The following is a 25468-nucleotide window of genomic DNA, read 5'->3' as shown; positions in this document are numbered from 1 at the left end:
CATATTAAGTGGCATGATTCAACATTTACATACTTAGGTTTAACCATAACAATTTTTCAAATATCTCAAGAATAAATTATGACAAACTCAAACTTGAAATCCTAGCTGATATGCAGAGGTGGTCTAATATTAAAATGTCACTACAGGGTAGAATATCAATAATAAAAATGAAAATCCTCGGTCGATTAAACTTTCTATTTTCTATGATTCCTTTATCCTATTATAACTGTGAATTATTTTGAAGAATTACAACCACAGATTTCCAAATTCATTTGGGATGGGAAAAACTGACCTGTCTGACCTACAGCACATCTCACCACTGTCTTGCTCCTCTCATACATGTCCTGCAGCATTCTGACATACTTCTCTGCTACTCCTGACTTCCTCATACAGATCTTCTCTTGGCATACGCTTTCTCCAAGTCTACAAACACACAGTGCAAGTCTCTCTGACCATCCCTATACTTCTCCATCAAAAAGTGCATCTGTTGTGCTCTTTCTGGGCATGAAGCCATACTGCTGCTCACAAATTTCCACTACCTTCCTTAACCTAGCTTCCACTACTCTTTCCCATAGCTTCATTGAATGGCTCATCAACTTTATCCCCCTATAGATGCTGCAACTCTGCACATCAGCCATATTCTTAAAGATCCACACTAATACACTACTTCTCCATTCCTCAGGCATCTTCTCACTCTCTAAAATCCTGTTAAACAAACTAGTTAAAAATTCCACTGCCGCCTCTCCTAGACACTTCCAGACCTCCACCGGGATGTCGTCAGGACCAGCTGCCTTTCCACTTTTCATTCTCTTCAAAGCCTTCCTGACTTCATCCTTTCTAAGCTTATCTACTTTCTGTTCCACAGAGTTCACCCCTTCAACTCTTTTTTCCCTCTCATTTTCCTCATTCATCAGCTCTTCAAAGTACTCTTTCCATCTCTTCTGTACACACTCCTCACTTGTGAGCACCTTTCCATCTCAATCCTTAATAACTCTAACTTGCTGCACATCCTTCCCATCTCGATCCCTCTGCCTAGCTAACCTGTACAAGTCCTTCTCTCCTTCTCTAGTGTCTAACTTAGTGTACAACTCATCATACGCCTTCTGCTTGGCCTTAGACACCACCCTCTTCACTCTGCGCTGTAACTCTTTGTATTCTTGTGTATTCTCTTCAGTCCTGTCCATGTCCCACTTCTTCTTGGCTAACCTCTACTATCCTGAACTTCTTCATTCCACCACCAAGTCTCCTTATCTTCTTTCCTCCTTCCAGATGACACACCCAGCACCTTTCTTCCTGTCTCCCTGATCACTTCTGCTGTAGTTTCCCAGTCATCTGGCAGCACTACCTGACCACCCAGAGCCTCTCTCAACTTCTGTCTAAATTCCTCACAACATTCCTCCTTTTTCAGCTTCCACCACTTGGTTTTCTTCTCTATCTCTATCTTTGACCTCTTCTTACAGACCATCAAAGTCATCCTACACACCACCATCCTATGCTGTCTGGTTACACTCTCTCCCACTACCACTTTACAGTCACTAATCTCTTTCAGATTGCCTCTTCTACACAGGATGTAGTCTACCTGTGTGCTCCTACCTCCACTCTTGTAAGTCACTTTATGCTCCTCCCTCTTCTGAAAATAAGTGTTAACCATAGCCATGTCCATCCTCTAAGTCCACTACCATCTGTCCTTCAAGGTTCCTTTTTCTTAACTCCAAACTTGCCCATCACCTCCTCATCACCTGTGTTCCCCTCACCAACATGTCCATTAAAATCTGCTCCTATCACCACTCTCTCACCCATGGGAATAGTCTCTATCACCTCATCTAATTCACTCCAGAATCTCTCTTTCTCGTCTAACTCACAACCTACCTGTGGGGCATAACCACTAACAACATTCAACATCACCCCTTCAACCTCTAACTTCAGACTCATCACCCTGTCCGACACTCTCTTCACCTCCAGAACATTCCTCACAAACTCTTAATTATGACCACACCTACCCCATTTCTCTTACTATCCACACCATAATAAAACAGCTTGAATCCTGCTCCTATACTATGAGCCTTGCTACCCTTCCACCTGGTCTCCTGTACACACAGTATATCCACCTTCCTTCTCTCCATAATATCAGCCAGCTCTCTACCTTTCCCTGTCATAGTACCAACATTCAAAGTTCCTATTCTCAGTCTTACACTCTTACCTCTCCTCTGTCCTCTACTTATTCGACCAACAGTAGCCCAATTTCCACTTGCGCCCTGTAGGTCAACGGTGCCGATGGTGGTTGTTGTTAACCCAGGCCTCGACCAATCCAGTATGAAATTCAGAGAACTGACGATTTGCATGATTAAGTTTGGCAATGTTTTATGCCGGATGCCCTTCCTGATGGAACCCTCTCAATTTATCCAGGCTTGGGACTGGCACAGAACTCACTGGACTGTGTCCCCCATGGCTAGATTTCCTAAATTACTCACTATGTTTTTATTTAATGATGATTCATCACTATGCACTAACACTAATTTAACCATTAGGAAAGCTATATTTGTAAGTTCCACTGCTGCTAAAAAAACTATTAAACATTCTTGGTTTTTCCCTGAACCTCCATTAATAAAAAAGTAGTTTAACTATTTCAGGGATATTGTTCTTATAGAAAGATCACTAGCTGTAATTCATAAAGCACAAAGTTCCACCATAGATACTTTCACTTTCAAAACCACTTTATTCTTTTTAGATTGAATATTTGAATACAACTATGTTTATCCTGTTATTGAGTATTTATTTGTCTTTCTTCTTTCTCTCCTTCTACTATTCCATCAAGGCTTTGGCAATTGTATATAGTTGTAATATTTTTCCTGTCATCTTATTTTTGGAAAATTGTATTAGTTGTATACCTTTTATATGAACGCATATGTTTGCTTCAAGACATAATGTATAAGGGAAATGTACAATTGGTGCTTAAACCTAATAAAAAGTTGATCACAAAAAAAAAGATAAATTATGTGAAATTGAAGTGGAATATAAACATCATATTTAGATATTACAATGACAAATGCATATATGGATATATACCCTTATCATGCACTTTATTATGAACATTATACCAATACTGGGTTGGGCTTCCCTTTGCTCTGAAAACGGCATCATTTCTTTGTGCGTGGATTACATAATATGTTGAAAACATTTTTTTAAGTTTCTGGACCATGTTAACATGATTGCGTCATATAATTCCTGCAGATTTTTCAAGTGTTCTATCATGCTACCAATCTTTCATTATACCACACCCCAGAGGTATTCTATTGGTTTTTAGACCCGTTGACTGAAAAAGCCACTGAAGAACATCATTCTCATGGTCAGCTTCATGTATTGAGTATGATTTTTTTTCTTTGTGACATAGAGCATTCTCGCATCATGCTGCATGCTGGAAGCAGCCATTGTAAGATGGCCATAAAGGGACCCACTTGGTCAGTAACATAACTATGTTATGTCATTCAAGCAATGATTAATTCATTTTCACAGCCCAAAGTATGCAAGAAAACATTCCATTCACCTCCTCCACCACGCAGGACTGTTGATACAAGGCTATAGGTGTAAAGTCCCACCCTACGATTTGTGTGCTTTTGCAGAAATGGATATGATCATCTGCTTCCTTTCTCACAGATCTGTCAGAATTGGTACATGTGTACAGCAACATCTAATCATGTGGCAGTAGTGCAGTGCTTCAGGTCACATCAAACATCAGACTTAGGGGAAAAATCTGTGATATCTCACATATTGGTACCAGAAGTGCTGGATTAAGTACTCATAAACTGTTCGTCTCCTAGGTATTTCACAAAACAGTCTCTAATGTTTACACAAATTGATGAGGAAAATAAAAAGGCATCCTGTGAAAGGAATGTCTGCAGACTAAAACACTTTGTTGATAAGAGAGGTCAGAGGAGAAATGCCACATTGGTTTGAGCTGACAGAATTTTTTTACTAATAGCACCCTTGCAACCATGGTGAGCATCTCATAATGCACAATACATCACAACCCAAGGTATATGCACTACAACTGCAAAAGACACCCCCTTACTATTCTTTCTGTTACAATGATAAATTTTTGATGTTGGCTTGGAACCCAAAGAGTTTTATCTTCATCACAGGCCAGTATCCCTTGGTTAAATCCAGTTTTGAATAAAAATGAGCCCCACCTAACCGACTGAGCAGCTTGTTAATGCGAGACATACACATTAAATTGAGACACTACTTTATCTTTTCTAAAGTCTACACAAACTCTGACCAACCTGTCTACTTTTGGAACCAAAATTACCCGTATAGACCAGTCACTGTGGGACTCAATTATTTCCATATTGAGGTGAGATGTTTCACAGAGACAATGCTTCCATGTATTGCACAGTCCACTATCACTAACACAAAGCAATGACCTGATGAGATCTTTCCCATTCCTTGCAAAGGGGACATTGAGTAATAGGAGAGGGTGCAATGACACTTTTGGAGCAGCTGGTGGACTTACAAATTGCCTTTATGCCTTATTGTTTTTGGCCTTTTCTGTTCTTAAAGCCACCTTGTCACCTACTACGAAGTACACGCACCTTTGCAGCCATCCACAGCTTCTGATAGGAGAGTGTATTGGATGTTTCAGAGACCGTCATGTCATCAATGTACTTGCTGATGTAGCTGGTCACAGATGCCGTGTATTCCTCACAGTTAATGGAATTGTGGACTCTTTCTATACTTACTCACTCTCTTACTCCGTCTGACCTTCTGCTTGTAGTACTCTGTCATCTATCTTTTGGCTCAATGAAGAGAATTGCATTATGGGTTGATGATAATATCCTTGACTCAAAATCAATGTGTGGTTGTCTGTCGCCAGCATTTGACTGAATAATTTTAGATTGGCTGTAAAGATATTTTATAACATTTGGAGAAGCTGTATATTTAAAGTTAAAAGTTGGATAAAAGAATAACCTATATATAACCTATGTTTTGTTTTGCAGTTCTCTATCTGGTAGTCTATCATATCTTCTTTGTATTGTTCATGTGGTCAAACTGGAAGACCATAATTTCTAAACCCACCAACCCGTCAAAAGAGGTAAGGCATTTTGACACCCCTCTTATTTCTTCTTCATTCATATTTTTCAGACATGAAACAGTTTCCATTGCCGATAAATAGATTCACATCAAAGTGGTTTCTTCTTTATTCTGTCTCAGTTCTCTTAACCAAAATCAGAAAAAGAGGAGTATGAAAGAGAAGAATGACCAGAGACCCAGCAGGAGATCCTAAAAAAACTGGCCAGACGTTTGACCATATACACTGGTACAGGATCTGGAAGTCAGCATTAAAAAGCTTATATATACAATTGTGCATAGTGAATCTACTGTAACAGTGCTTAGTGGCTAATCAGATTTCTGGTCCCCCTTATGCTTCACAGCTATCCGTTACTGTGATCGCTGTCAGGTAATCAAACCAGACAGGTGCCATCACTGCATCACTGCACTACTTGTGACAAGTGAGCATCAATAACATGTTCCAAAATCATACCTTCTCAATTTTTGTCATTTCTGGCATTATGACTATCAAAAATGATCATGTATTTCATAATTGTTACATTTAGGTGTGTATTGAAGATGGATCATCATTGCCCCTGGTAGGTGGCTTTGATTTATCTATGTTATGATGCACATGCTTTGTGTGTGCATGCCTGTTTGTGTGCCTGCTTGAAGACATAGGTTTTTGAGGTAACAGATTACCTCAGGGTAATACCTTAAATCTGCTTTTATGCTTTTCATCTCTCTCTCACTTTGCTCTTTTTGTCCATTTTTGATCAGGGTCAATAACTGTGTGGGCTTCTCAAACCACAAATTCTTTGTGCTTTTCCTGGCTTACTCCATGCTGTTCTGCATTTTCAATGCATCAACGGTTCTACAATATTTCATCAAGTTCAGTAAATGTACTCACACAGACACTAAGATGCTGGTTTTCATAAATTAACATGAGAAAAGCATGATTCATTTATGTATTAGCATTGGTCTTGACTATACCAAGTAGGTGCTAATAAGCAATTTATTATGTAGGTTGAAACACAGGCATTAACTGAAACAGAAACAGCTGTGTAGGAGGCTTAAACCTGGGTGAGGATCAGCCAAAATCTGCAACTAAGGTGAGGGTCGGGAAGACACTTGTATGTCACAGGTCATACACTATGGCAAGACATACTTTTCATTTTGTTAATTGATAAAAAAAAAAAAACTATTAACATTTTCTATTTTTGAAAGCATTCTAACTTTACAGCTTTTTTTCATACCTGCCTAAACTTTTGCATAGTACTGTAAATGAAAAAGCAGTCCTGTTGCTTTATCTATTATACTAAACAGAGATTTGCACCTTTGATTTACAGTGATGTTTTACAAAAGTCATTTCACTCATTTTGTGCTCCTCTAGTGCAGTTACTGAGACAAATTTCAAGGTACATTTTTGCTTGTATAGTTTTCCACTCTAAAACTATCAGAAAGGCAAGGCCTGCTCATTTGTTTTTGCTATAGACTGAAAACTGTTGGGTTTGAGATCAAAAGGTGAATATGAGAAGGGAGCTTAAAATTTCAGCTGTTTACTGGTATTTATATCTATCTATCTATCTATCTATCTATCTATCTATCTATCTATCTATCTATCTATCTATCTATCTATCTATCTATATACAGTATATATATATATATATATATATATATATAGATAGATAGATAGATAGATAGATAGATAGATAGATAGATATATAGATAGATAGATAGATAGATAGATTAGATAGCATTTTTTCTGTTTGTTTTTTCACAAAATACCACTCACAAAGAGTTAAGGATAAGGTGAAATTTCAGGATGCACCTAAAATGCACAATAACCTTTACAGGTGAAATTAATTTGACCTTCTCAACACTTTTGAATGCACATGTCCAACTGTTCAGTGTTTCTAACAAGGTGCTTAACAGCAAAATTCACAACTGGTGTTTGATCCATGAGTCGACCAATAAATTTTGATAAGAATTGATATTTAAACAGTTGAATTGATATTTAAGAATATCAAGAGAATTGATATTTAAACAGTCCTCTTCATCATGCTGTTCACATTTTGACATCATGAGACCATGACAACACCTAACAATTGATCAACAGTACCTCGCCATTGCGAAGTGGCCACTGAGCTTAGAGTGTCACAGAGTGTCATCAGCAGATTGCGACAGAGATACAGAGAGACTGGAAGAATCGCAGAAAGGCATAGAAGTGGATGTCTTTTGGCCACATACCACGTTGATAACTGCTTCATTGTGAACAGTGCCCTGCGGAACCGGATGATGAATGCCACATCACCAGGCACAGGTGAGCATTTACGCTGGACGAGGGACCAGTAGGCTTCAGTGCTTTTCTCTGATGAAAGTCGATTCACAAAAGTTGAACCTCAATGACCTGAGGGCCGCCCTTCAAGAAAAGTGGAATGCCATGCCTCAGCAGACAATAAGTTGACTCGTGAACAGCATGAGTCGTTGTCAAGCTGTAATTGATGGTCAAGGGCACATGACAAATTATTGAGACATTGACATTTTTTGTTGTGGTATACCCACCACTGTTGTTGGCTTTTGTTTCAATAAATTGTTTGAGATGAGGAAATCACCATTGCATGCTTCTACTTAAATGCCCTACTTTCATGATATAATATCACTGTAGTGTGAACTTTTTACATTTTCCATAAATTTCACCCAAAAGCCAAATATCCTTAACTTTTTGTGAGTAGTGTATATTGGACCATGTGATTGAAAGCCATTCTTCCTAAACAGAGGTATCTTGTTAGATTGATTGTTTAAAACAGGGGTGTCCAATCTCATCCACAAAGGGCTGGTGTGGGTGCAGGTTTTCATTCCAATCAAACAAGAACCACACATGGTTTAAACATTAAGTAGCTTGGAACCTCTACTCTTGGTTTTAGTTTCACCCGTGGAGTCTTGTTAAAAGGATAAAGACAGAGAACTGTTTATGGTAAAACACATTTGTAAGCATTCAGAGGCACTGCAGTTTGGAATGTCCTGAAAAAGAATAAAGCCAGTGTGTATAAAGCAACAGATACCAAGCAGGTCAGGAAACAAATTAGGGTCGTGTGATAAATGATTTACATTGTTTAACACCTCTAGATAAAAATATGAGGAAACTGAAATACGAAACACTTGTCTTGTTTATCTTTTGTATCTTTAGGTTTATATTAAACCTAAATGTTTTTGGTATTTTGGTCCCCTCTGGTTACAAATCAGTAGGGATTCTAACTTTGACATTGTTTGACACTGTTCTTGGTCCTAGAACCAAAGGACCGAAATTCTTTTTTAAATTTTATTCCATGCTTCTTGTTGATATCAATTCTAGATTGTATTTGATGCCATTTGGAGTTTTTTTGAAAAGGCTTTTAAAGTGTTCACAGCCAATGAGTTTTGTGCAGTCTTCACAGAATTTGGCTCCAATGATGAGACTTGATGATGAGACTTTACATAAATGATCAGTTTTTAGCAAAAAAAAATTTTTGTTTAATGTTATAAAATACTGATCTGTAACATACAAAAAATTTGATGGTACAACACGCGAAATGCTTTCATACAAAATATTTGTTGGTGAAGTGCCAGTATATGTAACTTCCAGGTGCCCCAGAAATATTTGTTAATTAAGCACTGAGGGGTGTATCAGTCTGGTTGACAACAATTTTTTACAACAATTTGCTGAATATGCTGATGATTGTGATCAACCCCTTTATTACTCACTACACGTGGTGAATCCAAAACAAACAATATACAAAATTAAATTTCTGTATAGAAATGTTCTAAATAAGCAAGAAAAACAACTGGATAGTACCACTAGCTCTTTCACAACAGAATTAGCCTACTTAGAAAAACTAACAACAAACATTATTGAACAAATATTACTAAATCATGATTTTACTCCTCAGACTGCTGCATCAGGACAGTTCCTTATAAGGAATATAATATGACAAATAAAAAACAGTCAAAGGACAAACACAAACATATATCAAGATTTGAAATCCCCAATAAATAAGGACAAAATTAAATTTTGGGGGTGAATCAGTCAAATTATGCCAATTCAAAAACTTTCCATCTACAATTACTAAATTTTTGTCATTGTGCAAAATAAAATGTTTGGCTATAGCTCAGCAGTGCCTTGACATCAAGAATGATGATCGAGATACCCTTTTAACCTTTTGAAGTGCTGGGTTTATTATTTATCATTCTTGTTTTACCTGATTCCTTGCAGTTCTATTTCATTTCAGTTGATAAAGCTTCATATTAACACTCGTTACATATTGCTTTAATTACACAAAAAAAAAGAATAAACAGAACCATACCATTTATAGTTAAGATAATGAAACAGTCCTATATGAATGAATAATTTCAGTATTTACAGTTGAAATAAATTAAAAATGTATGCAACAATGTATGTAAATGTATGCTTGACATAAAATCATAATGTTTTTGTCATGTTATTTCTTTTGTCATGTTATTTCTTGTTTTTGTCATGTTATTTCTTTCATCTTGAAGGCATGCACTGATTTAGAAGTCTGCAATGTAATTCAGGCCACTGACAAATGATCACTGACAGTAAAATAACCAAGAAAACAAATCATATCTCTGCTTCATTCAAATCAGTGCTTCATTCTTTTGCCAAATGTAGGACACAACTTTGGTGTGATTTGACCCCAAAGAGGTGCTATGTAGTTCTTGACCTCTCAATAGAGTTGCTTGCAGTTGTATTTAAGTATTGATTTCATAACCTGTCTGTGGTTGTGTTGTATCTATTTTGTATTACTTTCCAACAGAGTTTTAGATTAATTGTATTCTTAGTCTATTAGCCTGACCTACTGAACCATTGTGAACTGGTATTGATCCATTCACTGATGGAGACTTCAAAAGCAGTTTTATAAATTTCTCTGGATAAGGGCATCTGCCAAATGCAATAAATGTAAATACAGACTGTAACACCTTTTTGATGAGATTTGAGGAAATGACCAGATTGGTAGGAAGTCAGCAACTCAAGTAAGCATTTTTATAACAATTGTGGTGAGCAGAAAACCATCTCAGGATGCACACCACCTCAATAATTGAGGTGGATAGGTTACAACAGCAGAAGCCCAAATCAGGTTCCACTCCTGTCTGTGAAGAACAGAAATCTGTGGATATTATGGCCACAAACTCACCGAAACTGGACAGTTGCAAACTGGAAAAAGATAATTGTTTTTATTTAATCTTCAGCTGTCCAGTTTGGGTGTGCTTGTGCCCATGATAGCCTCAGATTCCTGTTCCTGGCTGACAGGAATGGAGCCCAAGATGTTCTCCTGCTGTTGTAGCCCATCCACTTCATGCTCCATGGGCAAGGAGCTTTTCTTCCCACCACAGTTGTTCAGAGTTGCTTCTTAGCAGCTTGAACCATTCTGGTCATTCCCTGACTACCTCTCACATGAATAAGACATTTCTACCCATAGAACTAACATTTTGTGTAATTTCCAGGAGATCTGAACTACTCACGAGCTAATCTAGTACCAACAGCCATGCCACAGTCATAGAGATCACACATTTTCTTCATTCTTCACCTGTATCTGCATGATTTTTGCACTGTGCTACTGTACACATTCATGGCTGATGAATGTGCAGTCTTTCAGATGTTCATAAGTGGATGGTGTGTTTACATTTATCAGCATTTTTATGAACCTTCTAGGCTTTGAATTAACGTGTAACACAATTCAGTTTGCATGTACTTTAGAACAATACTCATTATGAAATATTTTGAAAAGCATCCCCTCATGTCTTTAAAAACAGAATCAGCTGCCAGACACTCATGTTCTGTCAAGTTCCACATGCTGTTCCTCTTCTTTGTGGCGGCCATGTTCTCCATTAGCATCCTCTCACTGTTGAGCTACCATATCTGACTCATGGCCAAAAACAGGACCACTATAGGTAACCCATACAATTTGATATATACTAAAGATGAACAAAAGTCTCTACAATGCCATGTAATTCAGTCTGTCTCTTTTAACACAGTTACAGTTTTTGTGGTAAAATAAGAGTTGTAGAGTGACTGGTACCTACTTGTCTGTTGTCCTGACAAAGGCTGATAAAACGGTGCTGATAAAAATGGTTTTACTCTGGGCTGCTGCAGTAATTTTGCCCAGGTTTTTGGAGAACAGAAGAAATATTGGTGCTTGCCTATTTACTCAAGGTAAATAAAAAAGCATTTAGGTGAATGTAAATTAGCAAAAATTTTGCCATCAGCAGACTGCATTTAGAAGACAGTGTTTTCTAATAAATAAAATTGCTGTTTGTATTTTTGTTGAGCTTGGGAGATGGTTATACGTTTTCTGCACGATTAGTCAGCACTGATGTTGAACAGGGCATTGTACACCACCAGACCAATGTGAAATGGTAATCTCTGATGCTTATTTTATTCAGTGCTTATTGTATTATTGTAACTGTCTTTATGCATATACAGTGACCTGAAAGTATCAATTATCAAGGAGTATCAAGGTATGGCAAGTAAATTCTCGGTTTGTTATACATTGAAGACATTTTGGGTTGAGATGTAAAGATAAATTTGAGACAACAGCTAAGTATTTAACTTAAGGGGTGAAGATATCACAATCCACCATTCAAAGAAGACTTGGAGAACAGAAAATATAGGCCATACAAACTACTCATCAGCAATAAATATTAAAAGGCCAAAATGGAATTCACAAAGGAACATGGAGATGAGCCAAAAAAATCTGGAACCTAAGTTAACTCATACCCATCTGATTGAAAGGCCAACATGTAGAGAAAGTAAGGATCTGCTCATGATCTAATTAGTACAAGCTCATTGTTCAAGCACAGTGAAGAGAGTTTCATGGTATAACCTTGCATGGCTGCTTCTGGAATGAGCTCACTGGTTTTTATTTATTTAACTCATGATGTACACAACAGAATGAATTCAGAAACCTAGAGAAAGATTCTGTCTGACAATTTATAGAGAATGCATCCATATTTAGAGAAATTTAAGCATGCAGCATGGCAATGACTCAAAATTCACTGCCAACACAACAAATGACTGAAATATGCTGAGGTAAAAGCCTGAAAAGGCATCACAAAAGAAACATACAACTTGATGTTATGATGGTATGTGCAGGTTCTGCAAATATGAAATTTTAATTTACGTTAAGACAATCTGCTTGTAAAATTTTGCAAACACAGTGGTGGACTCCTAGTTAGGATGCCATGTTTTAAATTGTTTAACACATCTAGATGTAATTATCAGGGAATTAAAGCTGACATTCAGACATATAGTTGCATGGTCATCTTGCTGTTTCAGTACTTGTGGATGTGAAATATTGGATATTTTATGTATCACACATATACCTTTGCCTAATTAAGCAAATACAGTGGATATAAAAATTCTACACACCCCTGTTAAAATGGAATGTTTTTGTTATGTAAAAAAAAATTAAACCAAGATAAATAATATCAGAACCTTTTCCACCTTTAATGTGAAATTGCAAGATATATATTAAAGTGAAAATCAATAATCATTTTAGGGGTAAAAAGAAAAAATATACAATTATCTGGTTGCATATGTGTGCACACCCCTAAACTAATACAGTGGTACCTCGGTGTTCGACCTTAATTCGTTCCAAAAGTCTGGTCGAATACCGATTTGGTCGAAAACCGAATTATTTTTCCCCATAGGAAATAATGTAAAACCAATTAATCTGTTTCAACTCGATGGTTGATCTCACAGCTTTCCTCTTGGCAACACTGATGCCTGATTTACCCTTTTTCGGAGACATGGCTACTGAAATTATTATAACACAAGCACTCACAGATGATGCTTTCAGAACAGATGACCCGCATAAACTGCTCATCTCTATTGTCTATGCCACCCTGGCATGGAAAGCGTGTGCGGCATGGGCATCGCTAGGCCATTTTTAGGGGGTCCCTTAGCATTTCTACTCAGCCCCCCTAAAAATTCTGCGAATCCATAAACTGTACACAAATTCTTGATCGCCTCAGTACCCTGTAAGCGGCAGACTTCAGCTCCTCCCTGTCTTTCAGCGCATTCTTCAATCTGCAGCCCGTAGCATCGCAGAGCGAGGATCAGAAGACAAGTTTGTGTGTGTGTATGAGATCAGGAAGACTCGTATTCTGCTTGTTCAGTACTCAAATGTTATACACATCTATGCAATACATTGGAATGCTGCAATAAGTTTACCATCCTACCTTGTTAATCAAACATTTATTTATTTATTTTATTTTATTTATTTTTTTTTTTTTTTTACTATTATACCCTCATTGGGGGCTGAGCCCCCCCTTAAATGAAAATCCTAGAATCGCCCCTGGCGTGCCGTCACAATATTTCTTTTCAGGTCGGGTCGAACACAGAAAAATATTTTCGAAAACTGAAAATTTGTGATGAAAATACAGTTCACATTAATATTCATTCGAATTTTGTTCGAAATGTTGATATTCGTTGCAATCCTGTATGAAACAAGCACCTTGTTTCTAATATTTTTGTACACCGAGGTCAAATTGACTTGAAAATTCAAATCAAATACCGAAAATTCGAACATGAGTGGTTTGAGGACCGAGGTACCACTGTACCACTGATTTTAGCACAACATTCAATCATTTTTGGGTAAAAGTTAATCAATTTGGCACATCTTTACTTAGGAATATTTTGCTATTCTTCCCTCCAAAAGCATGCTAGTTCTGTCAAATTGGTTGGGCATCTCCTGTTCACAGCCCTCCTCAGGTCACCCCACAGATTTTTGATTGGATTTTCATCTGGAATCTGTCTGGGCCATTCCAAAACCTTGAACTTGTTTTGGTGAAGCTATTCCTTTGTTGATTTGTGGGTATGCTTCAGGTCTTTGTCATGGTGAAAGGTGCTTTAAAGTTTTTATTATTCATTTATCATTCATTATTCCCTCTACCCTGATTAAAGGCAGTTCTAGCTGCAGAAGAGCACCTGAGAGCATGATGCTAACAATTCCATACTTCACTGTGGTTGTTTAAATGATATGCTGTGTTTAATGACCAAAATGTTCAACTTCGGTTTTATCAGACCATAACACATTATTCCACATGGTTTGGGTAGATTGTATGTATTTCTTTCTTTTGTTTGTTTTTTTGATTGTTTTGTATTGCCACCTGTAGCCCAGACATATTAAGAATTCGGAAGACTGTTGTCACATGTAGAGAACAACTAGTACTTTCCAGAAATTGCTAAAATTCTTTTAATGATGTTGTAGGCCTCTAAGCAGCCTCCTTGGCCAGGTCTCCTGGTCTTCTCATCAATTTTAGGGGGATGTCATGTTCTTAATAATGTCACTGTTGTGTCATATTTTCTCTGCTTGTTGATTGTCTTTCTATTTTTTTTCTAAACCTCTCCTAATTTATATTTTTTTTTAACAATGAGATCCTGTACCTGCTTTCTAAGTTCTTTGCAGCATCACTAGCCAGATGTTACCAAGAAGATATCAGAAGTAATCACAAGTCCAATAGGAACAGTTGTACTGTTGGGGTCTTGTCGCTGGATCTGTGTGGACCAGGAGACAACCATGGACAGAGCCACTTGGGGACTTTCACACCGTCACAGATCTGCCATTTCATCTGTCAGCTCCTGACAGCAAAGAATTAGTGTCTATAATGACCTTAGAAACTACAATGGCCTAATAGTTCCTCATGGGCCATTGATTGCTGTTGTAGAAAGGACATTTAAATTTGAATTTAAAATTTGAATTTGAAAGGACATTAATCAGTTACAGTTACATTATTTACTGTTTAGTGTCACCCAAATGAGATTGGGTTCCCTTCTGAGCCTGCTTCCTCTCAAGGTTTCTTCCTCATATCATCACAGGGAGTTTTTCCTTCCCACCGTCGCCACAGGCTTGCTCATTAGGGATAAAATAAAATGGTTTAATAATTTAATTTAATAATTTATTCTTATTTCTAGTTATTTAGTTAAATAAACTTTCTCTGTTTCTCTTCTTTTGTAAAGCTCCTTTGAGTCAATGTTCATTGTAAAAGGTGCTATACAAAATAAATTGAATTGAAATTGTACTTTATTTGTGTTTAATCAGTCACTTTAATTGATAGAAGGTATATGCTAATTAGTATTTAAAATGAGTTTGAATGTGATTCGTTGATTCTGAACACTGCCACATTCCTAATTATAAAAGGGAGCGTACACTTATGCAACCAGGTTATTATACATTTATTTTTCATTTTTCCCCTAAAATGATTCTTACTGTTTTGGACTTTAATATACTGGCTGCAATTTCACATGTATCATGTACTGACATGATTTATCTTTCTTTTCTTTTTTTTTTTACACTCAATTTTACATTTTTTTTTTTTACAAGCTTTCATTTTTTTCTTGAAAATAAAACATGATGAAACTCTTACACACTGATCCCTGTGCTGCAGATTATGGTCTAACAGTCATGGTTTCAACAGAAAGGGAGTCCTAACCAGCTAAACCAGGTAAATATATTATTAAATATCACATACATACAGTTTTAGGCACTTGCCAGCAGTACAGTCTTTTTTTTATAGTACAGGAAAGTTACTGTGTCCTTGATGTACCGATAGTCTTGAAAATCTGGAAATTTTTGTACCAACAATTACAAGTGTTAGTGTGTAATCTGAGTTTAAATCACTGTGTCTATTTTTTAGCATGTGCTCAAAGGCTAATTCAGACACAGAAAAAATTATGATGGCATGTGTACTGACTATGTAGCCAAGGAAAGAGTCCTTGACTAGGCTCATATATTGGGTATACCTTGTAGGCATTTTTCTTTTGTTGTTTATAATGGTGATGGTATCTACTAATCCTTGTCTTTTTCTACAGTACCTCAGGTACTGACTGATGATTATTCTGATCACAGAATACTGAGCCAAAAGACCTGCCTTAAACTGCAGCTTATTCATTTGTGCAATTGGTAACCAGTGAACCAACAGGAAATACCCACATGTGCTGAATGTCTCATCACACATTTGATTATCACCCAGTAATGTTTTCACTATCCTAACAGGAGCTTTGACTAAATTCTCTAGTGTTATCATTGTCAAGGGCTGATGCTTTGCATTTTTTGTTGGGACTTTTTTTAGTTAGGGTACAGCTATGGTATTTTACCTCTTGTATTCTTTTGCAGTATTAAAAAATAGATTCTAGATAAGTCAGTTTTGAGGATTGGTTCCCTTCTGAGCCTGGTTCCTCTCAAGGTTTCTTCCTCATATCACCTCAGGGAGTTTTTCCTTGTCACTGTTGCCTTAGGCTTGCTCATTAGAGATAAAATTGTAACTTAACTTTAAACTTCATAATTTTTTTTTCTATGTTTCTATACTTCTATAAAGCTGCTTTGAGACAATGTCCATTGTTAAAAGTACTATACAAATAAATTGAATTGAAATTTACCTACATCAAGTATATATTCCAAATTATATGTGGTGTTATGTGTTTCTTGTTTAGTATTCAGTTCTAACTGGCCTAACGAGTGGTATGAGTGACTTTTGTCCTTATTGTTTGTTTGTTTGTTACAGTACTTTTGCTCATCTAAATATTAGGTAGGATGACACTCTAGGTACTATCTTCTAAGGTGCTTAATGCCTCTAGATGTAAATATCAGAAATATTCATTTTTGTTGCTTTGTGGCATGGTGCATTATCCTGCTGAAAGGGGCCACAGCCATCAGAGAATATCGTTTCCATGAAAGGGTGTACACGGTCTGCAACAATGCTTAGGTAGGTGGTACATGTCAAAGTAACATCCATATGAATGTCAGGACCCAAGATTTCCCAGCAGAACATTGCTCAAAGCATGACACTGCCTCCAGGGATCAGCATGGGGACCCTGACTGGCCTGCGGCTATGCAGCCCCATGCGCAACAAACTGTGATGCTTATACATACACTGTAAAAAATGTCTGTAAAAATTACGGTGAAAAGCTGTCAAATAGCAACAGTAAAGTACCGTATAAGGCTAAAAGGTACATTACTGTAGCAGATACAATGAATTACAGTAAATAAAATAACAGTATATATCTTTAAAATTTACTGTTATTATATGTAGAAAACACAGGATTGAACTGTAAGATCTAAAATGTTGGTAAAAGTAACGGTAATGTACAATAATGTCATAAGCAATTAATTACCATAGAATTTACATTATTATTCTTTCCAAATTACAGATGTGTATTTAAATTTACAATAAAAAAACTTTTCACTATTTAGCAAGTACATTACTTTATTTTTACCAAAACAAATGTTAAAAATGTAGAACAGAATATGTTTGTTAATATCCCATTACCCATCAGTTGAGGCATGAGGGTTTTGACCAGGGGCCAAACAGTGGTTGTGCTATATAAGAGTATTTAACATAATAATGTATTTTTTACAGGGAAACACACACACACACACACACACACACATACACATCACTGGTTACACCTGTTCACCTGTTCATTAACCAAAAAATGCAAATATCTAATCAGTTAATCACAACCTTAACCCAGCAACTCAATGCATTTAGGCATGTAGACATGGTCAAGACGATCTGCTGAAATTCAAGCTGATAGTCAGAACGGGGAAGAAAAGTGATTTAAGTGACTTTGAACATAGTTTGGTTGCTGGTGCCAGAAGAACTGTCAATGTACTGGGATTTTTACGAACAAACATCTCTAGGGTTTAAAATGCCTTTTTAATGTCAGAGGTCAGAGAAGAATGGCCAGACTGGTTTGAGCTGATAGAAAGGCAACAGAAACTCAAATAATCTTGTTACACCTGAGGTATGCTGAAGAGCATCTCAGCACATGTTGAACTTTGAAGTAAATGGGCTACAGCAGGAAAAGACCACAGCGGGTTCCACTCCTGTCAGCTAAGAGCAGTCAACAGTTCAGGCTGGTGGTGGTGGTGTACTGGTGTGGGGGGATATTTTCTTAGCACACTTTGGGCCCCTTAGTACCAACTGAGCATTGTTTAAATGCCACAGAGCATTGCTGTCACAAAGTTAAAATAATCTCACACTGGTTTCACAATGAGTCACCAGATCTTAACCCAATCTAATAAACTTGCAGCAGCTATGATGATACTATACTGTTAATATGGAGCAAAATCTCTAAGAAATGTTTACAGCATCTTTTTTGAATCAATGCAACAAAAAATTAAAGTAGTTCTGAAAGCTTTTTTGTGATTCACTGTTTTCTACATAAAATATATAGAAATCAAATGAAATTGAGATATGTACAGTATCTCACAAAATGGCTTAGACATTAATGGCTGTGTGTTGAGTTATTTTGAGGGGACAGCAAATTTACACTGTTACACAGGCTGTACACTCACTACTTTACATTGTAGCAGAGTGTCATTTCTTCAGTGTTGTCACATGAAAAGATATAATAAAATATTTACAAAAATGTGAGGGGTGTACTCACTTTTGTGAGATACTGTATAACTTTTCACACCAAAACAGTGATGCCATGCACTGAGTATTTTCACCTTTGTATCAGAACCAGCATTAATCTTTTCAGCAATTAAATACAGGATCGGACTACACAGGCCAGCCTTTTCTCCCCCACGACCCTGTCATCAGTTCATTGGTTTTCCTACCTTGTAACCCTTTTGGTAAGTGCTGACTACTGCAGATTGGGAACGTCCCTTAAGAGCAGCATTTTTGGAGTTGCTTTGACTCAACCATCTAGTCTAGCCATCACAATCTGGCCCTTATCACAGTAGCTACAGTTTCAATATACAGTTACAATTGAACATACACTATATTGCCAAAAGTATTCGCTCACCCATCCAAATAATCAGAATCAGGTGTTCCAATCACTTCCATGGCCACAGGTGTATAAAATCAAGCACCTAGGCATGCAGACTGTTTTTACAAACATTTGTGAAAGAATGGGTCGCTCTCAGGAGCTCAGTGAATTCCAGCATGGAACTGTGATAGGATGCCACCTGTGCAACAAATCCAGTCGTGAAATTTCCTGGCTCCTAAATATTCCACAGTCAACTGTCAGCTGTATTATAAGAACGTGGAAGTGTTTGGGAACGACAGCAACTCAGCCACGAAGTGGTAGGCCACGTAAACTGACGGAGCGGGGTCAGCGGATGCTGAGGCGCATAGTGCGAAGAGGTCTCCAACTTTCTGCAGAGTCAATCGCTACAGACCTCCAAACTTGATGTGGCCTTCAGATTAGTTCAAGAACAGTGCGCAGAGAGCTTCATGGAATGGGTTTCCATGGCCGAGCAGCTGCATCCAAGCCATACATCACCAAGTGCAATGCAAAGCGTCGGATGCAGTGGTGTAAAGCACGCCGCCACTGGACTCTAGAGCAGTGGAGACACGTTCTCTGGAGTGATGAATCGCGCTTCTCCATCTGGCAATCTGATGGACGAGTCTGGGTTTGGCGGTTGCCAGGAGAACGGGACTTGTCTGACTGCATTGTGCTAAGTGTAAAGTTTGGTGGAGGGGGGATTATGGTGTGGGGTTGTTTTTCAGGAGCTGGGCTTGGCCCCTTAGTTCCATTGAAAGGAACTCTGAATGCTTCAGCATACCAAGACATTTTGGACAATTCCATGCTCCCAACTTTGTGGGAACAGTTTGGAGCTGGCCCCTTCCTCTTCCAACATGACTGTGCACCAGTGCACAAAGCAAGGTCCATAAAGACATGGATGACAGAGTCTGGTGTGGATGAACTTGACTGGCCTGCACAGAGTCCTGACCTCAACCCGATAGAACACCTTTGGGATGAATTAGAGCGGAGACTGAGAGCCAGGCCTTCTCGTCCAACATCAGTGTGTGACCTCACAAATGCGCTTCTGGAAGAATGGTCAGAAATTCCCATAAACACACTCCTAAACCTTGTGGACAGCCTTCCCAGAAGAGTTGAAGCTGTTATAGCTGCAAAGGGTGGACCGACGTCATATTGAACCCTATGGATTAGGAATGGGATGTCACTTAAGTTCATATGCGAGTGAAGGCAGGTGAGCGAATACTTTTGGCAATATAGTGTATTTTCCTGAACTTGGTGTGTTGGAAGCAGAAAAATGGGCACACATTTGAGTGACTAGACTAGGGCCAAAGTATGGGTATATAACTGTCAGAACACACAGTGCATTACTGTTTTGGTGGGAAAAGAAGGCACAATATTAGGCAGGTGGTCATAATGTTATGGCTGATCAGTGTATATAAATATACATTTATATTTATACTCCATTAAACTCCAAATACACAATTCATAGTGTTGCATCTCTGTGTTGGAGCTTTAGAATACCAGCCTAATGGTTAAGTCATATTTTAAGGCAAATTAATTCTAATAATATTAAATGCGCTTTAAAATTGAGTACAGGTTGTCAACAGAAATGGGCATTTGAATTCAAATATTAACGTTTGCACCTTTGATGAGCCGTCCAATCAGTGCACTGCATTTGGCTCACAAGCCCTGGGACCAACGGTTATATTTTGAATCTCTCACACAATTAACAACAGGATTTCCGTTACCACTCTTAGGTGAGGTAAATTTTAGCCAGGCCAACAATATTATTCTAATAGTATTGTAATTAAAGCTATGAATGTCACAAAAATTTACTTTAAGCTAGGTTAATAATACTAGTATAATTATGTTCGAACATCTTTCGGAGAAGGGATAAATTGATGACATTGAAGTCAGTTGGGAAAACGTGGTTGTAGGCATGCCAGGGCATGCTTTAGTGTAAATCCGTTGGTAACGTGTGGTGGATGAATGCCTGTAAGATCATGTATTCCTGTTGCATTTGTGGAAAATTCATTCCTTCTCTAAAGGCGTATGTTGTAAATTGCAGACTGCATCGTAGTGAACCCCGTTGCATTTTCAAGTGTGTTGGAACTGGTTGTAAGCGAGTGTTTTCTAAGTATGCAGCATTAAAGTCTCACGTGTATCATCACCATGATAACATGTCATCGGTTGCACAGGATTTGGCGTTAACAAAATTAAAATGCACAGTTTCCCTTTGTAAACACCAGTGTGATGGAGTCAAAGAGTTGGTTGCTCACTTAAAGGAGCACATAGTAGAGGGACGTTCTGTGAACTGCCCAGTTAGAGGATGCAAACCTGTGTTCAGTGTAAAATCTTCATTTACTTCCCATATGTCTAGAAAACACAGACATTGCTCAATAAATGCGACTTGTGGCTCAATCAAAGATAAAGCTTCTGAATGCTTTTCCACAGATGAGCACAACAGGGCATGACACTGCTAGTGTGTCACATGTTGGAGACAATATTGAGGACATGTCTAATTTCAGTGATTTGTATCACAGAAATCTGTGTATGTTTTACATAAAGTTACAGGGACAACATCTTATTCCAGCATCTACAATTCAGGACATTGTTGAAGAGATGCAGAATATGCATGAGTTAGGACAGACCTATACTCTAAATCAATTACACTTTCTTCTGAAAGGTTTGTCAGTATCAGATGAAGACATTGTTAAAATCTGTGATACAGTGAAGAAATCTGATTTGTTCTCAGCTTGTCACACAGGGCCTATGAGAACAGCATACTCTAGAGCCCAGTGTTTTAAAGAAATATTCAAATATGTGGAGCCCAAAAGGGTATTTTTAGGGAGAGATGAAAACAGAGCAGAAAGATTTGCATATTATGTTCCTGCGTTAAACACTTTGAAAAATATGCTAGGATCACATTTTTGGCAGGGGCTCATGTCAGTAGATGCTAATGATGTTTCCCTCCCTGATGTTCTCTGTGACACACATGATGGTAAGGTGTTTACATCAAATACCTTGTTTCAGGAAGACCCAACTTGTCTTAAGATGGTGTTATACCAGGATGCATTTGAGGTAGTGAACCCTTTGGGTTCGGCAAAAAAAAAGCACAAAGTTTTGGCTGTATACTTCTCGCTATTAAATTTGCCTCCACATGTTCGATCAAATGTTGATCATATGCAGCTGGTTTTGCTGTGCAGAGAGAAGGATTTTAAAGAATTTGGCCATGACAAGGTTTTCTCAGACCTGCAAATATTGGAGGAGAATGGGATAACAATGGCAGATGAAACAGCTGTTAAGGGAACACTTTACTGCATTGCTGGAGACAACCTAGGCTCACATTGCATTGGTGGATTTACTGAAAATTTCAGTTCCTCAGAATATTTTTGCAGATACTGTCTAATTTCTCGAAGTCAGTTTGAGAGCCATGACCCAACTTCATGTGGACCAGAGCGTACCTCAGAATCTTACAGTTCTGCAGTTAATCAGTTAGAGGCTGAAGGTATTTCAGATGTTAAAGGAGTGAAATTTAGATCAGTATTTAATTCATTGAAACATTTTGATGTTTGTCTGCCTGGTTTGCCCCCATGTCTTGGGCATGACATTTTTGAAGATGTCCTCTCTTATGATGTTGCTTTTTACCTGAGGTATTTTGTTCAGGAAAAGAGATGGTTCACATACTCTATTTTGAACAGGCGCATTAAGCAATTCAAATATGCAACCACAGATGCTACCTCCAAGCCATGTGAGGTCAGTCCTAAAACACTTCGACTTTCTGGCCTCTTATAAGATATATGATTTGTGCTCAGAAAATTTCCAAGGCTCAGGTTACTTATCTGGATGTGCTCATTCAGGAATATTTAGATTCCAGGAAGGCACTGTTTCCAGATAACAAGTTGAGGCCAAAGCATCACTACTTACGCCACTATCCAGGATTGATTATAAAATTTGGCCCACTGATCAAATTATGGACTATGCGCTTTGAAAGCAAACATAGTTACTTTAAAAGATGTGCAAGGCATTTAAAGAATTTTAAAAATCTGTGTCTTACACTTTCAGAAAGACATCAGATGTTCCAGGCCTATCTTTCAGCTGGGTCAGTGAGTCCTCCAGCCTTGCAAATAAAAGACAGCTCACCATTTCACACAGATCTTTACAGTAAACAAGTTAAAGATGTTGTCTCACAGTTTAACTTCAATGAAGTAAATACACAGATCACTGCAGATGTGCAGTATAATGGAATTACATACAAAAAAGGCCAGTTTGTTGTCACTATGAATGATGACTCCATGGAGTTTGGTGAACTTATTCTCATTGTAGTGAAAGATGAGTCTGCACTTCATTTTCTAATGAGAATGTATTTAGCAGAAATGCTTCCACAATTCCACATGTACTCTGTGAAAAATGACAGTGGAAGATTGCAGTGTGTACACATTAATAAACTGATTGACATGTGGCCGTTATCATCTTATATGAAAAATGGATACCAGATAGTCCCATTGAAGCACAGTGTATTGTCAGAGTAGATAATTTTTGAACTAGTAAGCCACAGAGCAATTTTTTTTTATCTTTTATTTTCTTTTCTTTTTTTTTCCCTTTGTGTGTGTATGTATTCTATCTAAAAGATATGGCTGAATCACAAGTACAGAAGATAAGCGGTGCCATTACTGCAGTTTTTCCTGATCTTCCTGTAGCAGTTCTTAATTCTGTAGTAGATACTTTAAAGGTACTGGGTGCAGAGACCACAGATGATCTGCAGTACATTACAGAAGGAGACTTGTTGCCTGTGTTAAAGCCAATCCAAGCCAGAAGACTTCTTGTTGCCTGGACCCTAGAAGAGCAGCATATTCAGCAGAACATCATTCAGGGTTTAATATTTAATACTTTGTTACAGAATCACCCACTTCAACCTCAGCATGTTCATGTCCAGTGTCTGTCAGTTCCTCTCCATCCTCTGTTTCTACCTCACCAGCATCATCCATAAGCACTCCATTGCCCCTGCCAGGCTGTTCTGCTTCTGTGTCAAACTGGGTAGACAATTTCCAGATACCATGGCAGAAGCTTCCAGAGGAGTTACTGCAATGTTTGGAAAGGCAGAGAAGACCTAGTCCTCGACTATGACGAGAGATGATAAGGATTGTGGTTTCTGAAATTATGAAGACATGCAAAAGTCCAACCAAGCGCCACACTACTGAGATTGGCAAAAGGATGGTGGCTAAGTATCCAGTATCTCTACAAGATGTCATTGAGAGTGATGTTGTTGGACCTGGTTACCATTCACTCGTCAAGCAACTCCAAGCATGAGTTGAAAATGTTAAACGTCCCAGCACACAAAAGGTAATAAAACTCAAGGCAACATCAGATGATAATGACACAGAGCCCATTCCAGCTGAAATAAAAGCAAGAGTTCAAGACACATATGGTTGTGTGAACTGGCAGCCAAAATATTTGCCACTTTCCGAGACTGTGGAGAGTCAGCAGGAAAAAAAAGAAATGATGAAGAACATGTTTAAAGAGATGAATTACAAATCAGACGATGTGAAACAAGTACAGTCCACCTATTACACGCAGCGTCAAGACATCAACAACGGATCAAGCATCCAGACACTATGCATAGAGTGGCCATTTTTGTTCAAGGAAGTTGGCATGGCTGCACACTTCCAAGAACTTACTGGTGTGAGTCTAATGGAGCGCTTCCTTGAAAATGTGGAAAAAAAAGGCAGAAAAAAAAGGCAAACTCAAAACTGTTGATGCACCCAAAAACAAGCGAGTCCTGGATGCTCTTATCAAGTTTCAGACTGAGAGAGGCCAGCTGGATGGTTCCTCAGAAGAGATCATACAGATGGTACTTCTATTACTGGCATATTTTGGTGAGAAGGAGGAGAACCTGTTCTTTTTTGTAGAGGAGACATGTCTGCCCCAAGAGGTTCAGGTGGAGAAGTTGCCAGAAACACCCTGCATTATTGTGTGTGGTAAGTAAACAGAAATGCAAAAAGTGTATAAAACTAATCTCAGCTGTTATTACACCATTGGAAATGATTTTATGATACTGAAACACTTTTTTATTGAAGTTTATTTATTTGTGTGTTTTGTTTTTTTGTATTGTTCATTTGTTTAGGGACCTCCTACTTAGCTGATAGGATCTTCATGTTGAGCATCGACCAAGAGGTTGTCAGTGACCACATCACATCATTTATGTCTGCCTTCTGTCTGTTGGGAGTTACTACTGCTTTAACATACACTACCCTGTGGAGCTACGTTCAACATTAGAGTTCATCCAAAGGTACAATTTCTTTTTTTTTTGTTAGAATATGTAACAAGTTATTTTATTGCTCAGGATCTGTTTATTTATTTGTTTGTTTGGTTGGTTTTTTTGCATTAAGGTGTTTGTTCTCAATAAATCCAGAGAGAGGCACCAAAGTCGAGTGGAAGAAAAACAAGAAAGTACTATCAGTCAATCCCAGAGTTCTTACTCTGATTGCAGATCTTTCAGACCATGAGTGGATATAGACATGCCCCTTTATTGATGAGCGTTTTGGTACAGTGCATTGTTATATATATATATATATATATATATATATATATATATATATATATATATATATATATATATATATATATATATATATATATATATATATG

The 25468-nt window shown here is 37.8% G+C and overlaps 2 protein-coding genes across 2 annotated transcripts; both read left to right on the top strand.

Annotated features, from left to right (window-relative positions):
- Nucleotides 1–3405: 3405 nt before the first annotated feature.
- On the top strand, nucleotides 3406–12129 carry zdhhc20a (zinc finger DHHC-type palmitoyltransferase 20a). Its single transcript, XM_058412372.1, is given in 12 exon segments — nucleotides 3406–3430; nucleotides 4995–5089; nucleotides 5209–5329; nucleotides 5430–5482; nucleotides 5485–5507; nucleotides 5613–5645; nucleotides 5827–5942; nucleotides 10549–10577; nucleotides 10858–10881; nucleotides 10884–11019; nucleotides 11155–11257; nucleotides 11374–12129. Coding segments are annotated over 12 exon segments (849 nt in total). The 3' UTR covers nucleotides 11465–12129.
- Nucleotides 12130–19272: 7143 nt separating this feature from the next.
- Nucleotides 19273–25369, top strand: LOC131366977 (uncharacterized). The gene is made up of 3 exons (XM_058412095.1): nucleotides 19273–24798; nucleotides 24945–25109; nucleotides 25210–25369. The coding sequence occupies exon 1, from the start codon at nucleotides 21224–21226 to the stop codon at nucleotides 22613–22615; it is 1392 nt and encodes a 463-aa protein (XP_058268078.1). The 5' UTR covers nucleotides 19273–21223; the 3' UTR covers nucleotides 22616–24798; nucleotides 24945–25109; nucleotides 25210–25369.
- Nucleotides 25370–25468: the final 99 nt, after the last annotated feature.

This window comes from Hemibagrus wyckioides, linkage group LG16 (assembly GCF_019097595.1).
Source record: "Hemibagrus wyckioides isolate EC202008001 linkage group LG16, SWU_Hwy_1.0, whole genome shotgun sequence".
Lineage (NCBI taxonomy): Eukaryota > Metazoa > Chordata > Actinopteri > Siluriformes > Bagridae > Hemibagrus > Hemibagrus wyckioides.
Note: the sequence above shows the minus strand (reverse complement) of the source record. Positions and strands in the feature narration are given on the sequence as shown.